General features: G+C 43.1%; 1 protein-coding gene across 19 annotated transcripts in view; it reads left to right on the forward strand.

Annotated features, from left to right (window-relative positions):
• Positions 1 to 17,125, forward strand: part of lrrc7 (leucine rich repeat containing 7) — a 661,225-nt gene that overhangs the window by 342,332 nt on the left and 301,768 nt on the right. For 16 of the 19 annotated variants that reach the window (XM_063064200.1, XM_063064198.1, XM_063064201.1 and 13 more), the window contains one exon: positions 2,538 to 2,572. The exons of the other annotated variants lie outside the window; for them this stretch is intronic. In XM_063064200.1, coding sequence (XP_062920270.1) covers position 2,572 — 1 coding nt within the window. In that variant the 5' untranslated portion in view covers positions 2,538 to 2,571. The remainder of the gene's footprint in view (positions 1 to 2,537; positions 2,573 to 17,125) is intronic. 19 annotated transcript variants of the gene reach the window in all.

The following is a 17,125-nucleotide window of genomic DNA, read 5'->3' on the forward strand; positions in this document are numbered from 1 at the left end:
ACTGAAGGCAGTAAGACACAAATTCCCCTTATCCATTTCAAAGCTTCATTTATTGGGCCAGTTGAATCCAGGTTGCTTGTACTGTAAAGCGTTGTGCTAACCACTATGCTACCGTACTGTGTCATCTGGATAGTATGTGAGTACAGGAATGGCTTATTGCTCACCGCGTTGTTGCCTGCTGCAGCCACCCAGGAGAGACGCCGATGGAAGCAGTGCGCAAGAAAACAGAAGCACAGGAAGCGCACTGGTATTTGTGCAAGACTGAGGGCGAAACCCTGCAGGTCAGCTTTCCTGTCCATTGGGCTTTCAAACGTTCAGCTGATAGAAAATAAACTGGATTACCTGCAACTCAGACTGAATCAGTGTGAGATGAAGCACCACAGTAGCATGGCAGTTAGCATGACACTGTTACAGCTCAGGGCATCAGAGTTCAGAGTTCACAGTTCAATCCCAGTGTCCTCTGTGAGGCATTTGTACGCCCCCTATGGAATGCGTCAATTTCCTCTAGATGCTCTGATTTCTTCCCAAAGTCCAAAAATATACAGGTTAGATTATTTGTAAATTGTAAATTGTCCCATGGTTAGGCTAGGGTTAAATTGGGGGTTGCTGGTGGCACAGCTCAAAGGGCCGGAAGGGCCTATTCTGCGCTGTATCTCTAAATAAATAAAATATAAAAAATTAAAGACAGCTGTGCACTCATCCTGATGGAAATGTGGCTCCAGGATATCACCTCTGAAGCAGCTAGAGGGCTTCATCCCTTTTTGGGCTGATAGAATTCCCTCAATCTCTGACAAGACACATGGTGGAGGTGTATGCGTCTATATTAATAAGAAGTAATTGTATGAACATTTTGGTAATGATGATCCACTGTTCACCTCTGGTAGAATTCTTAACAGTGAAGTGCAGGCCCTTCTACTCATTGAGGGCGTTCACTGCTATTGTGATTGCGGCTGAATACATCCCCCCCCCCACCCCCATGTACCACTGATGTTATAGTTTACTTTTTAATTTGTAGTCCAAATGCACCTTATTATTTGCTAATTTATTTGTAGTAATAATACTTTGTGTTATGTATGTGAGTTATATGTACTGTGTTGTGCACCTTGGTCCACAGGACTGTTGTTACTTTTGGTGGTATACGTGTGTATGATTGAATGACAGTAAACTGAACTTGAACTTTAAGAACACTGTAGGTCTTCGGATCCTTGGAGTTTGTCACTTTTCAAACTTGCCAGCTTCACTTGTACTGCTTTTCACTAATATCACTGAATTCTGACTTTTTATTCACAATGCATCCTTGGTCATTCATGTCTCTGGGAAATTTTTTTGGGTCTTCCCTGAAAATAGAGACAAAATAGTCATTTAATTCCTCCTCCATTTCCTCTGCAAGTAAATTTATTGTTACATAAAACATGGAACATTATGGCACAGTATAGGCCCTAAGGCCCACAATGTTGTGCTGACTCTTTAATCTATTCCAATATCAGTCTAACCCTTTCCTCCCACATAGCTGTCCATTTTTCTATTATCCGTGTGTCTGTCTAGTGTCCCTTAAATGTCTCTAGTATGTCTGCCTCTACCACCACCCCTGGCAATGCATTATATGCACCCAACATTCTCTGTGTAAATATATATATCTCTAACATCCCTCCTATACCTTCCTCCAATCACCTTAAAATTATGCCCTCTCAACTTAGCCATTTCTGCCCTTGGAAACATTCTCTGGCTGTCCACTCATTCTATGCCTTTATCACCTTGTATGCCTCTACCAAGTATTCTTTCATCCTCTATCACTTCAAAGAGGAAAGTCCTTGCTCGCTCATCATATCCTCAGAAAGCATGCTCTGTATTCCAGACAATATGCTAGTAAATCCTCCTCTGCACCCTCTCTAAAGCTTCTATAAATCCTTCCTATAATGAGCTGACCAGAACTGAACACAATATTCCTAGTGTGGTCAAACCAGGGTTTTATAGAGCTGCAATATTACCTCATGGCTCTTGAACTCAATCACCCGACAAATGAAGGTCATATGGCTCCTTAACAACCTATTAACTTGCACGACAACTTTGAGGGATCTGTAGACATGGTCCCCCAAGATCTCCCTGTTCCTCCACGCTACCCAGAATTCTGCCTTCAAATTGAACCTTCCAAAGTGAATCACTTTGCAATTTTCTGGGTTGAACTCCATCTGCCACTTCTCGGCCCAGCCTTCCATCCCGTCAGTGCCCTTTTGTGACCTGTGACAACCTTCGATGCTATGCACAACTTCACCAACCGTTGTGTCATCTGCAAACCTACTAACCCACCCTTCTATTTCCTCATCCAAGTCGTTTGTAAAAATCATAAAGAGCAGAGGGCAAAGAGTTTGCTCCAAAGTCCCTGGAGACTTGGTGAATATTTGTAAATTGTCAGAGAATTCTATTTGATTCTCAGGGCAATAGAATGAATTAACAGGTTTTTGGAAGCGAATATATCAGAGCAACCTTTTGGATAGCTTTTATTGTGATGGTTCATATAATCCCATTTTGTTTTTCAGGCCAACAACGCTGCCTTGAAATGAGCAGTTAAAAAGTAAGCATTGTCCAGCCCTCGGTACCTTCGTTTTAGTGATAATGGCAGCTTAATTATAATTTGTGCAACTATGTGTTTAAAAATAAACCAATGTGAACAACAAGCTGTGCATTTTTCTCCAGTTCCCATAGCAACCTAAATGTGATGATGTGAAACTGAACATATGCTTAACTGTTTGAAATACATATACATGGATCGGTATTTAAGATTTAGAACTGTGTTGATTTGCAATATAATAATTGAATGAGTAAAATAATGAATTTAATTTGACTTATCTCCAGTAATAGTACAGACATTTTTTAAGAAATGCATGGGAATATAATTGTGTGGGTTTTTTCTCCATCTCTACACAACTGAGTATGTTTGATGCATAAATCATGACAATTCATTCAAAATGCACACATTGCAAAGTTCAAAGTTGAACCAGCATTGCTTTCTATACTGTTAGCTAGTGGTCATCAGTTATTTAGCAAATAGGACATGCACAGAACAAAATTATTACTCTGCAAGGCTCATTTGGAGCTTTAGCAGCTGAAACTGGATCACATTTTTCTGGTTTAGTAATGTTTTTGGCCGTCCAGTGAACCATGTTTTCATAATGTACCATTCACTGCAGACGTGCTATTAAAGAACTTCTCAGCCATTTGAAACTTCTGTGTTCTGCTGTAGTAATCATTGAAGTTAGTCTGGTCTCTCAGGAAGTTCCTTCATACTGTCAGACTGAATTTGGTTGAGGTCTGCTGCCATTTCTTCATATGTATCGACTTTGTATCATATGTAATTATGTGATGGTTCCATTAGCAGTACTGGAACTGGAAGGGAAGGTGTAAGAGGCCCAAGCGGGTGGGGGAGAAAGGCCATAGACTGTATCAAACAAGAACGTTCACCGAGTCACCAGAGTCTACACAAATATTATCAGATACTTCTGGTATTTTTACAGAGCTGCTGCTGGGCACAAAGGCTCAGACTGCCCTGCTGTAAAAGTCACAGTCATCCTCATGCTGAATTCAAAAGCCTTTGGACTGTGCCAGATCATGGTGATTGATCTATGCTACATAATCCCCTTTTACTGCATGCCATTATGTGTTTTTGATGGTGTTTTCTTGGGGATCTCTTCCTTGAGCACAATCCATTTCGAATGTGTGGATGCTCTCGTATTCTTAGGGCACAAGTCTGTCAACTCTGAGGCCAGGCAGGAAGCTGATGAAGGGATTCCTGAGCCATGTCTTTTCAGAGAATCCAGCTGGCCACAAATCTTAATCTTCACAAGTGCAAGGAATGGAAATAATAAAGATTGCAGTCACTGGATGGTTTCAGTGACATCTCAAATCCACATCCTAAGTTCAGAACGGTGTCTGTAATTTGCTTCTGTCATATTATGATTTAGACAATAAGACCATTAGACATAGGAGCAGAATTAGGCCATCTGGCCCATCGAGTTTGATCCGCCATTCAATCATGGCTGATCCTTTTTTTAATCTCCTCTCCAACCCCAATTCTCAGCCTTCTCCCTGTTACCTATGATGCCATGTCCAATCAAGAATCTATCAATCTCTGCTTTAAATACACTCAATTACCTGCCCTCCACAGCTGCATGTGGCAACAAATTCCACAAATTCACCACCCTTTGGCTAAAGAAATTTCTCTGAATCTCTGTTTTGAAAGGGTACCCTTCTCTCCTGAGGCTGTGCTCTCTTGTCCTAGACTCTACCACCATGGAAAACATCCTTTTCACAATTACTCTGTCTAGGCCCTTCAACTTTCGAAAGGTTTCAATGACATCTCCCTGAGTCCTTCTGAATTCCAGTGAGTACAGACCCAGAACCATCATATGTTCCTCATATGATCAAGTTCATAATCAAGTTGGCAGACGACACCATGGTGGTTGGCCTGATCAGAGGGGATGACAAGACTGCCTACAGGGACGAGATCCAGCACCTGGCCGTGTGGTGTGCCGATAACAACCTGACCCTTAACACCCAGAAGACCGAGGAGGTTATTGTGGACTTCAGGCATGCTAGGAGGCACACTCATGTCCCCATCTACATCAATAGAGCTGTAGTGGAGCGTGTATCAAACTTCAAATTCCTTGGTGTCCACATTTCCGATGATCTCACCTGGTCTCTGAACTCCTCCATACTGATCAAAAAGGCACAATAGCGCCTTTATTTCCTGCAGAGCATCAAGAAAGATCACCTCTGTCCCAGGATACTGACAGACTTTTACTGCTGTACTATTGAGAGCATACTCACCAACTACATCTCAGTCTGGTATGGCAATTGTCCCGTATCAGACTGCAAAGCACTCCAGCGGGAGGTGAAAATTGCCCTGCGGATTATCGGCACCCAATTGCCCACCATTGAGAACATCTACCATAAACGCTGCCTGGGTAGGGTGAAAAGCATTATCAAGGATGTGTCTCGCCCTAACCATGGATTTTTTATTCTTCTCCCATCCGGTAGGCGCTACAGGAGCCTCCGCTCCCGCACCAGCAGGCTCAGGAAGAGCTGTTTCCTTGAGACTGTGACTCTGCTGAACCTCACATCCCAGCGCTAAGCAGTATTGCATCTGTATTGTACTGTCTCAGTACTTTTATATTTGTGTGCTGTAGCACTTACATTTTATTCGCAGTTATTTTGTGAATAATACTATTCTTTTGCACTTCTGGTTAGATACTAATTGCATTTCATTGGCTTCGTATCTGTACTCAGCACAATGACAATAAAGTTGAATCTAATCTAATCTAATATGATAATCCTTTCATTCCTGGAAACATCCTTGTGAACCTCCTCTGGACCCTCTCCAATGCCAGCACATCTTTTCTAAGATGAGGGGCCCAAAACTGTTCACAATACTCAAGGTGAGACTTCACCAGTGCCTTATAAAGCCTCAGCATCTCAGCTTGCTCTTCTATTCTAGACCTCTTGAAATGAATGCTAATATAGCATTTGCCTTCCTCACCACCGACTCAACCTGCAAGTTAACCTTTAGGGTGTTCTGCACAAGGACTCCCAAGTCCCTTTGCATCTCAGATTTTTGGATTTTTCTCCCCATTTAGAAAATAGTCTACACATTTATTTCTACCACAAAAGTGCATGAACATGCATTTTCCAGCATTGTATTTCATTTGCCACTTTCTTGCCCATTCTCCTAATCTGTATAAGTCCTTCTGCAGCCCACCTGTTTCCCCAACACTACCTGCCCCTCCAGCAATCTTTGTATCATCTGCTAATTTGACAATAAAGCCATCTATTCCATCATCTAAATCATTTATATACAGTATAAAAAGAAGTGGTCCCAACATTGACCCCTGCAGAACACCACTTATCACTGGCTACCAACCAGAAAAGGATCCTTTTATCCCCACTTGCTTCCTCCTACTAATCAGCCAATGCTCTAACCATGTTAGTAACTTTACGGTAATAGCACAGGGTCTTAACTTGGTAAGCAGCCTCATCTGTGGTACCTTGTCAAAGGCCTTCTGAAAGTCCAACTGTACAACATCCACTGCATCCCCTATATCTATCCTACTTCTAATCCCCTCAAAGAATTCCAGCAGGTTCATCAGGTGGGATTTCCCCTGAAGGAAGCCATGCTGACTTTGTACTATCATGTCCTGTGTCACCAAGTACTCCATCACCTCATCCTTAACAATTGACTCTAACATCTTCCCAACCACTAAGGTCAGACTAACTCATCTATAATTTCCTTTCTGCTGCCTTCCTCCTTTCTTAAAGAGTGGAGTGACATTCGCAATTTTCCAGTCCTCTGGCATCATGTCAGAGTCCAATGATTTTTGAAAGATCATTTCTAATGCCACCTCTTTCAGAACCCTAGGGTGCAGTTCATCTGGTCCTGTTGACTTATGCACCTTTAGGTCTTTCAGCTTTTTGAGCATCTTCTCTCTAGTAATAGTAACTGCACCCACTTCTCTTCCTTCGCACACGACAACATCAGACATACAGCTAATGTCTTCCACAGTGAAATACTCATTTAGTTCATCAGCAATCTCCTTGTCCCCAGTTATTATTTCTTCTGCCTCATTTTCTAGCAGTCTTATATCTACTCTCATTTCTCTTTTATTTTTAACATACTTGAAAAAACTTTTACTATCCACTTGGATATTATTTGCTAGCTTGCTTTCATATTTCATCTTTTCCCTTCTAATGATTTTTAGTTGCTCTCTCTAGGTTTTTAAAAACTTCTTTGTCCTCTATCTTCCCACTAATTTTTGCTTTGTTGTCTGCCCTTTCTTTTGCTTTTACAATAGCTTTGACATCCCTTGTCAGCCACGGTTGTACTATTTTACCTTTTGAGTATTTCTTCATTTTTGGAATACATATGTCCTGCACCTTCCTCATTTTTCCCTGAAACGCACACCATTGCTGCTCTGCTGACATCCCTGCCAGCAACTCCTTCCAATTTACTTGGCCAACTCCTCTCTCATACCATGGTAATTCCCCTGACTCCACTGAAATATTGCTACATCAGATTTTACTTTCTCCCTATCACATTTCAAGTTGAACTTAGTCATATTGTGATCACTGGTTCCTAAGGTAAGCTCCCTAATCGCCTCTGGTTCATTACATAACACCCAATCCAGTGTAGCTGATCCCCCAGTAGGCTCAACGACATACTGCTCAAAAAAGCCAACTCTTAAGCATTCCACAAACTCACTCTCTTGAGATCCATTACCAACCTAATTTTCTCAAACGACCTACATGTTAAAATCTCCCATGATTACCATAATATTGCCCTTTTGACATGTCTTTTCTATTTCCTGTTGTCATCTGTGGTCCACCTCCCAGCCATTGTTGGGAGGCCTGTATATAACTGCCATCAGGGTCCTTTTACCCTTACAGTTTCTTAACTCAACCCACAAGGATTCAACATCTTCTGATCCTATGTCACAGCTTTCTACTGATTTGATGCCATTCTTTACCAGTAGAGCCATGCCTCCCCCTCTGCCTACCTTCTTATCCCTCCAATATAACATGTAACCTTGGACATTTAGATACAACACCTTGAGTACCATATTTGTTATCCTTTCTGATTCTGCATCCCTGATGATTTGATACTCAGCCTGTTGGCTGCAACTAAGTCCCATCACCTGCCTGCCCTCCCTGACAGTCTGACTACACACTATCTTTACTTTTTTACCATCCATCCTATCCTGAGTCCCTTCTCTCCTGCTCCCACCCCCCTGCCAAATTAGTTTAAACCCTCCCCAACAGCTCTAACAAACCTGCCCACAAGAATATTGGTCCTCCTCGGATTCAGGTACATCTCCTCACTTTTGAACAGGTCATGCCTCCTCAGAAGCGATCGCAAAATGATCCAAAAACCTGAAGCCCTGCCCCCTGCACCAGCTTCTCAGCCATGCATTTATATAACCATATAACAATTACAGCACGGAAACAGGCCATCTCGGCCCTTCTAGTCCGTGCCGAACTCTTACTCTCACCTCGTCCCACTGACCTGCACTCAGTCCATAACCCTCCATTCCTTTCCTGTCTGTATATCTATCCAATTTAACTTTAAACGACAACATCAAACCTGCCTCAACCACTTCTGCTGGAAGCTTGTTCCACACAGCTACCACTCTCTGAGTAAAAAAGTTCCCTCTCATGTTACCCCTAGATTTTTGTCCTTTAGCTCTCAACTCATGTCTTCTTGTTTGAATTTTCCCCACTCTCAATGGAAAAAGCCTATCCGCGTCAACTCTATCTATCCCCCTCATAATTTTAAACACCTCTATCAATTCCCCCCTCAACCTTCTACGCTCCAAAGAATAAAGACCTAACTTGTTCAACCTTTCTCTGTAACTTAGGAGATGAAACCCAGGCAACATTTTAGTAAACCTCCTCTGTATTCCTCTGTACATCTTTCCTATAATTTGGTAACCAGAACTGTACACAATACTCCAAATTTGGCCTTACCAATGCCTTGTACAATTTCAACATTACATCCTAACTCCTATACTCTATGCTCTGATTAATAAAGGCCAGCATGCCAAAAGCTTTCTTCACCACCCTATCCACGTGAGATTCCACCTTCGGGGAACTATGCACCATTATTCCTAGATCCCTCTGTTCTACAGCATTCTTCAATGCCCTACCATTTACCATGTATGTCCTATTTTGATTAGTCCTACCAAAATGTGGTACCTCACATTTTTCAGCATTAAACTCCATCTGCCATCTTTCAGCCCACTCTTCTAACTTTCCTAAATCTCCCTGCAAGCTTTGAAAACCTGCCTCATCTTAACATCTTAGTCCATGTGTATTTTGTAACTCTTTTGTTCTGGACACCAGTGACTACCAGGAATAGTCTGGTTGGCAACCGGGAATAGTCCGGTGACAGCGTGGAGAGACAGCGGACAGCCAGGAAAGACTGGCACCGGGGGTGTCAGGATTGGCAGTCCGGGCACCAGCTCAGAAGAGCACCCACCTCTTGAAGCTTCTAGTTTACATGGAGAAACATACGCTCAGGGTCTTCCGAGAGGGAGGGAGAATGATGGACCCAATCGGACGGATACAGTTAATTACAGGGAACGACTACGACCAAGAGCTAGGATAATAGGCTGTGAGTGTCCAGTGTGTTGGTGTGGGAGAGCATTTTTCAGCATTAAAGGTTTACGAGTCCACCAAGCAAAATTGAAGTGCTATTCCATCCCAGTGGATGAAGATGAGATTTCTTCACCAAGCACAGATGATGTGGTCTTTTCAACCACTGATTCACAAGCCACAGCGATTCGCTCTGGAGAGTGTCATCATACTCCAGGTCAGACGAGAGATAACCCAAGTCAGGTTTCAGACCACAGTTCCCAGGTAGATTCCTCGCATGATGGTGGTGGTGAGGAGGTAGAGAAGAAGAGGAAGGTCAAGTGGCCAGCAATGGCAGATGAGAAGGTCTGGCGTGTAGTTGATGAGGATATCAGTATGATGTTGGAGAACACTCTCAGGGGAACATCAAAGAGAAAGTTGGAAGTGATGGGCGATATGATTTACGACGTTGGAAAGTACAGGTTTAGTTTGGTTGTGTTGAAGAAAACAAAGCCTACACAGCAACCAAGCAGGTGCCAGAAGGAGATTAGTAGGTTGAGGAGAGAGCTTAGATCGTTGAGACAGAGGTGGAAGGTAGCAAGTGAGGGTGACAAGCCAGGGCTTGCTGATCTCCGAGAGCATTTTCAAATAAAGTTAGCATCACTCCGTCATACAGAGTCACAACATAAAAAGAGAAAGAAGAGAGAGAAGGCAAGAAAGTCATTCTTTGAGAACCCTCACGAGTTCACAAAGAAACTGTTTGAACGAAGCAAGAGCGGGCAGCTTAACATCTCCCAACAAGAACTTGAGGATCACCTAGCAAGCACTTACTCTAACAAACAGCAGGAGGCTCCTTTGCTTGACATTTCAGGGCTTGTGAAGCCTACCAAGCCAGGAGTGAAGTTCGATCTGTCAGAACCCAAACTGGCAGAAGTTGAACGGTTCATCAGAAAGGCAAGGTCAGGCTCAGTGCCAGGACCTAATGGAGTTCTGTATAAGGTGTTCAAGAAGTGTGAGGAGCTGAGGAAATACTTGTGGAGATTGTTAAAGGTGGTGTGGAGACAAGGTGTTGTTCCTTTGTCATGGAGTGAGGCTGAAGGAGTATACATCCCGAAGGAAGAGAATTCTTCTACATTGAATCAGTTCCGACCAATTTTACTCCTGAATGTAGAGGGGAAGATTATGTTTGACATTCTGGCAGAAAGAATATCTTTATTTGTGATTGAGAATGGATTAGTAAATACATCTGTGCAGAAGGCAGGAATACCAGGCTTCCCAGGATGCTTTAAACATTCTAGTATGAAATGACATACTGCCCAGGAGTCAAAAAGGTTGAGAAGAAATCTGGCTGTAGTTTGGCTTGATCTGGCAAATGCATATGGCTCTGTTCCCCATGTCCTGATTGAGTTTGCGATGGAATTCCTATGGATTCCTGCTAAGGTGAGGAACTTTGCTATGCAGTACTACAACGATTTCCGGATGAGGTTTTCCACTCAGCAGTTTACAACTAGGTGACAGAGCTCGGATGTTGGAATCCCAATGGGATGCGCAATTTCACGCATCCTTTTTGTGTTAGCCATGGAGGTTATTGTGAGGGCTGCAGAATCAGTGGGACCAGGTGTCGCACTTGATGGCGGAGAGGAGTTACCACCAATACGAGCGTTCATGGATGATTTTACCCTTTTGGGTCCCAGCACGGAGGCAGTGGAAATGTACTATTTAGACTCGAGGAGCTAATGGATTGGGGAAGAATGAAGTTCAAGACCAAGAAGTCAAGGAGCCTTGTTATTAGGAGAGGAAAGCTGGTTGACTTTCATTTCACCCTTTGTGGAAAGGAGATTCCATACATTCAGGACCAATCAGTTAAGAGCCTCGGGCGATGGTACACAGAGGAGCTGAGAGACACCAAGAGGGTTCAAGAGACAGGAGAACAGATCAACGGAGGTCTGATGTCTGTTGACAAGTGTGGCTTGCCTGGCAAGTTGAAGTTGTGGTGCTTGCAGTACGGACTGATGCCACGGATAATGTGGCCACTAACTGTCCATGAAGTGGCAATATCCCATGTTGAGGCAATGGAACGGAAGATCAACAAGTATGTGAAGAAGTGGCTTGGAGTACCAAGCAGCCTCACCAACGTTGCAATCCACAGTAGCCAGACAAAGCTTACCATCCCAGTGCAATCCCTTGTTGAAGAGGTCAAGGTAGCCAAGGTAAGATCATTCTTGATGCTTCGAGACTCAAAAGACCCGGTCATCAAGAACACCCAGCCGGATGTGAGATCAGGCAGGAAGTGGTCAGCCCATGTAGCAGTTGATGAGGCAGAGTCTAGATTGAAGCACAAGGAGACGGTTGGGGCTATCCAGCTAGGCAGCCAGGGACTTGGATGGACAACCCACAAGTGGTCGATATCTTCTACAGGTAAGGAGCGCCGTGAGCTTGTAACACAAGAAATACGAGAGGTAGAAGAGGAGAAGAGGTTAACTGAAACAGCTGGTCTGGCCAAACAAGGGACTTGGACCCAGTGGGAAAGTATTGAACAACGACACCTATCTTGGAATGTTCTGTGGCAGATGGAACTGCTCCACATTTCTTTTCTATGCAGAGCAGCATACGATCTGCTCCCAACACCTGCCAACCTCAGCACCTGATATGAAGATAAGACAGACAGGTGTGCTGCTTGTGGCGAGAAGGGAACACTTCAACATATCTTGAGTGCATGCAGAGTCAATCTTTCCAGCGGCACTTACATTTGGAGACATAACAACGTTCTCAAAGTTGTAACAGAAGCGGTGGAGCAGAGAGTACTGCAGCACAACTTATCTCATGCCCCATGCTGCACAGAACATCGCATATCATTTGTGAAAGAAGACTCCAAGTCAAGGGTGTACAGTATAGGCTCACAATCAAGCATACTTTCTCCAGCCAATGATTGGTGTGTCAAGGCCGACCTGGATGGGAAAGGCAGTTTCCTGGAGCAAATAGCTTTCACAACATTGCGTCCAGATATAATCGTATGGTGTGATACCAGTAGAGAAGCGGTTATTGGTGAACTCACAGTCCCCTGGGAAGACAACATCGATGAAGCCCATGAGCGCAAGTTAACCAAATATGCAGAGTTGAGATCAGAGTGCAGAGACAGAGGGTGGAAGGTCTCATGCTATCCATTCGAAGTAGGCTGCTGTGGGTTTATTGCGTTCACTCTCCAGGAGTGGCTGCGTGACCTTGGCTTCACTAGAAGAGAGATCAAGTCAACCAGCAGGGCTGTAGCTGAGGCAGCAGAGAAAGGGTCAGCGTGGGTGTGGACCAAGTATGTCCAGAGGGGCAGATAGTCAGACAGTGTATACATATCTTGCAAACCCTTCAGTAGTTGCACAGACCCCTGAAGAGTAGACTATCTGTTGGATGGAAGTGACCAATAACTCTGATAGAGGCAGATGCCAAATTTTTAAGCTCACCAGTGGGAGGTGGTGCTTTAGCACTGCTGGCCCACCACCTCGAGGGAGTCTTGATCATAAGCGGGCCGAAACTCCTGAAGACAGGTGGCAGATCAACTGATGATCCCACTGGTGATAGCACAGGACAGTTAACATCTTAGTCCATGTGTATTTTGTAACTCAAATCAGCCACAACACCAGCTATCTTAATGTCATCTGCATACTTACTAATCCAATTTACCACCCCATCATCCAGATCATTAATATATATATATGACAAACAACATTGGACTCAGTACAGATCCCTGAGGCACACCGCTACACACCATCTTCCAATCTGACACACAGATATCCACCTCTACTCTCTGGCGTCTCCCATCTAGCCACTGCTGAATCCATTTTACTACTTCCATATTAATGCCTATCGATTGAACCTTCCTAACTAACTTTCCGTGTGGAACCCTGTCAAAGGCCTTACTGAAGTCCATATAGACAACATCCACCGCTTTACCCTCGTCAACTTTCCTAGTAACCTCATCAAAAAATTCAGTAAGATTTGTCAAACATGACCTTCCACAGACAAATCCATGTTGACTGTTCCTAATCAGACTCTGTCTATCCAGATAATTATATATACCATCTCTAAGAATACTTTTCATCAATTTACCCACCACTGACATCAAACTCATAGGCCAATAATTGCCAGGTTTACTCTTAGAACCCTTTTTAAACAATGGAATCGCATGAGCAATACGCCAATCCTCCGGCACCATTCCTGTTTCTAATATTTCTGTCAGAGCCCCTGCTATTTCTACACCAACTTCCCACAAGGTCCTAGGGAATATCTTGTCCGGACCTGGAGACTTATCCACTCTTATATTCCTTAAAAGCGCTAGTACTTCCTCTTCTTTAATTGTCATACTTTCCATAACTACCCTTCTTGTTTCCTTTACCTTACACAATTCAATATCCTTTTCCTTAGTGAATACCGAAGAAAAGAAATTGTTCAAAATCTCCCCCATCTCTTTTGGCTCTGCACATAGCCCTCCACTCTGATCCTCCAAGGGACCAATTTTATCCCTCACTATCCTTTTGCCACTGACATAACTGTAGAAACCCTTTGGATTTATTTTCACCTTACTTGCCAAAGCAGCCTCGTATCTTCTTTTAGCCTTTCTAATTTCTTTCTTAAGATTCTTTTTACATTCTTTATATTCCTGGAGTACCTCATTAACTCCAAGCTGCCTATATTTATTGAAGATCCCTCTCTTTTTCCGAACCAAGTTTCCAATATCCCTTGAAAACCATGGCTCTCTCAAACTTTTAACCTTTCCTTTCAATCTAACAGGAACATAAAGATTCTGAACCCTCAAAATTTCAAAATTATCTGCCAAATCGTCCTGTTTCTACCCTCACTAGGGCGTGGCACAGGAAGCAATCCAGAAATTACTACCTGGGAGGTCTTGCTTCTCTGCTTTCTACCTAGCTCTCTAAATTCTCTCTTCAGGACCTCTTTGCTTTTCCTTCCTATATCATTGGTACCAATATGTACCAAGACATCTGGCTGCTTTCCCTTCCTCTCCAAAATGTTGTGGACGTGATCTGAGACGTCCCTGACCCTGGCACCTGGGAGGCAACATACCATCCGGGTGTCCCGTTCACATCTACAGAATCTCCTGTCTGTTCCTCTCACTACTGAGTCCCCTATCACTACTGCTTCCTTCTTTCTCTTTCTAAACTCTTCAAATGAATTGAAAGAAGAGGTTCCCCATTTCATTGAAAACTTAGATAAAGGATGAGTTGCAGTAATTCCATGTCTGAGGTGAGCAGCTGAACGCTCACTGAATCTATAAATGGGTGTTCACTATAATGTCAGCAATTGCACTGCTCTGACATCCATTTGCTTCGATTGATGCCCTACGTTACAAGTTTTACTCTGTTCTTATCTATGTATATCTTTGAAAGCTTAACCTAGTAGCATGTACTCCCTCAATTCCAGAAAACTCACTGCAGATATTTTCTAGCTCCATCTCCTTTAACAATGAGATTGCCGTGGTCCTTTTGGATTTTGTAGATAGTGAGCAAAACGTTGATCTTTAGTTTTGAAGAGATGCTGTACATAAAAATTAAAGGTCACAGTCAAAGACTAATACAATACAATACTCATCATTGCACAGCCTCCTCCATCACCTCAGATGAATGCAAATGGTTAAAAGTAAATCAAACGAAAAATTTTGATTAATAGACAGCTCAGACTGCTAAAGTTAGAGGAAGCATATTGATTAAATAATCGTATTAATGCAACCCTTTTGTTTCCTCTTAGTGACAACTTCTCAACTTAGTTTGCTGGCCCTACTACTACCACACACTGTCCCATTTCCCCTTCAGCTGTAATCAGGCTAATGAGAGGCTGCTCTCTTTCAGTGTGGTTGAGTAAAGATGACCATGATGGATAACTACGATCAGCCCTGGATCTATAAGGGCCAGCTGGTGATTATAGCAACACTAGCTAATGGGTGGGGAAGATTGTTTGGCAACCTAGGCTCGTGAGCTGAGGGATGTATTTAAGGTCATTCCCTATGAAAGTACAGATGCTGACATTTTTTAGAGGGGATAAGAATTTTCTATCTCCACCATGCCACTGGGACTAGTCAAACTCTGGATGTATCCAATGTGACCTAGTTCATATGAATATTGTCTATGTCTCCAGACATTACATTACAGACAATAAACATCCGCATGACAGTAATGTTCCCTTTAATGGTAAGTGTGCCTCTGGAATCATCTGTCTGATTAACAGTCTGCACAGTTCCATTTGGAGTAACCAGATGCCCAGGGTGGAAATGTTGAATACTAAAGGACACAGCTTAAAATGAGAGGGGGAGTGTTTAAACAGATTTACAAGGCAAGCATTTTTAACAGAGTGGTAGGTGTCAGGAACACAATACCAGGACAAATGGTTGAGCTGATGCATGGACCAGTTCTTGTGCTGTACTGTTCTATGTGCTATGAGGCACAAGGATTTTGGTAGTGTCTCATAGAAAGAGAAACTTGCTTTGTTAAGATAGGGGGGTCACTATCATGCTGCTGATTATTCCCTGTTGCACGTTCCAGAGTTTAGATATTTTAAAAGGGAGGGATGTAAAAGAAATGAGGGAGTGGCATTGCTAATCAGGGATAGTATCACAGCTGCAGAAAGGAAGGATATTAAGGATTATCTAATGGGCCAGTGTGTCTGGAATTCAGGAATAGGAAGGGAGCAATCGCTCTATCAGGAGAATTCTGTAGACACCCTCTCCCAATAGCAACAGAGATACTGAGGAAGAGATAGGGAGGCAGTTTTGGAAATATGCAAAAATCAGGGTTATTGTCATAGGTGATTTCAAATCCCCTAATATTGATTGGCATCTCAATGCAAAAGGTTTTTTAGGGCCAGAATTTGTTAGGTGAATCTAGGAAGGATTTCTGACAATATGTAGACCGGGCAACTGGTGGAGAGACAGTACTGCTCCGGTATGAGGCGATGAACCTGGTCAGATGACAGACTTCTTGGTGGCCGAGCATTTCGCAGGCACTGACCACAAATCCCTGGCCTTCACCATAGCCTTCACAAGGATAGGAGCAGACAGTATGGGGAAGTATTTAAATGGCAGAGGGCAAATTATGATGCTTTTAGGGAGGAATGCGGGAGGAAATTGGGAAGGATGTACTCAGGAAAATGCACAGCAGAAATGTAGAGGTTGTTTAGGGAAGGGATTCTGAATAGGTTTGTCCCAATGAGGCAGGGAAAGGATGGCAGGGCAAAGGAACCATGGTTTGATGAGAGGTGTGGAACATCTTGTCAAGAGGAAGAAAGAAATATACTTAGGGTTTTGGAAGCAGGGATCAGCCAGGGCTATAGAGAGTTACAAGGAAGTCAGGAAGGAGCTTAATAGAATTAGGAGAGCTAGAAGGTGAAATAAGATGGCCTTGGCATTTAGGATTAAGGAAAACCTCAAGGCATTTTAAATGTGTGTGAAGAACAGAAGGATGACTAGAGTGAGGGTAGAATTGATCAGGGATGAAAGAGTGGCTAGAGGTAGGAAGCTCCTTAGTGGATATTTTGCTTCACTAGTTAGTGAGAAGGACCTCGACAAATGTGAGGTTAGCTTAAAAAAGGGTACTGTGCTGGAACTCTTGAAAAATATTAAGATAGATAATTACCAGAACAGTTCGGGACATCCCCAGGTTACCACGGGAAGTGAGAGAAGATATAGCTGAGCCTATGGCAATGATCCTTGCGTCCTAACTGGCCACAGGTATAGTACCAGAAGATTAGAGGGTAGCAAATTTTGTTCCTTTGTTCAAGAAAGGTAATAATCCTGAGAATTATACTGTAGACCTATGAGTTTTACGTCGGTAGTGGGCAATCTATTGGAGAGAATTCTTAGAGACAAGATTTATGAACATTTGGATAAGCCTAGTCTGATTAGGGATGGTCAATATGGCTTTGTAAGGGGCAGGCTGTGCATTGCAATCCTAGTTGAATTCTTTGAGGAAGTGACAAAACAAATTGATGAAGGCAGAATGTTGTG

This window comes from Mobula hypostoma, chromosome 12 (assembly GCF_963921235.1).
Source record: "Mobula hypostoma chromosome 12, sMobHyp1.1, whole genome shotgun sequence".
NCBI classification, from domain to species: domain Eukaryota; kingdom Metazoa; phylum Chordata; class Chondrichthyes; order Myliobatiformes; family Myliobatidae; genus Mobula; species Mobula hypostoma.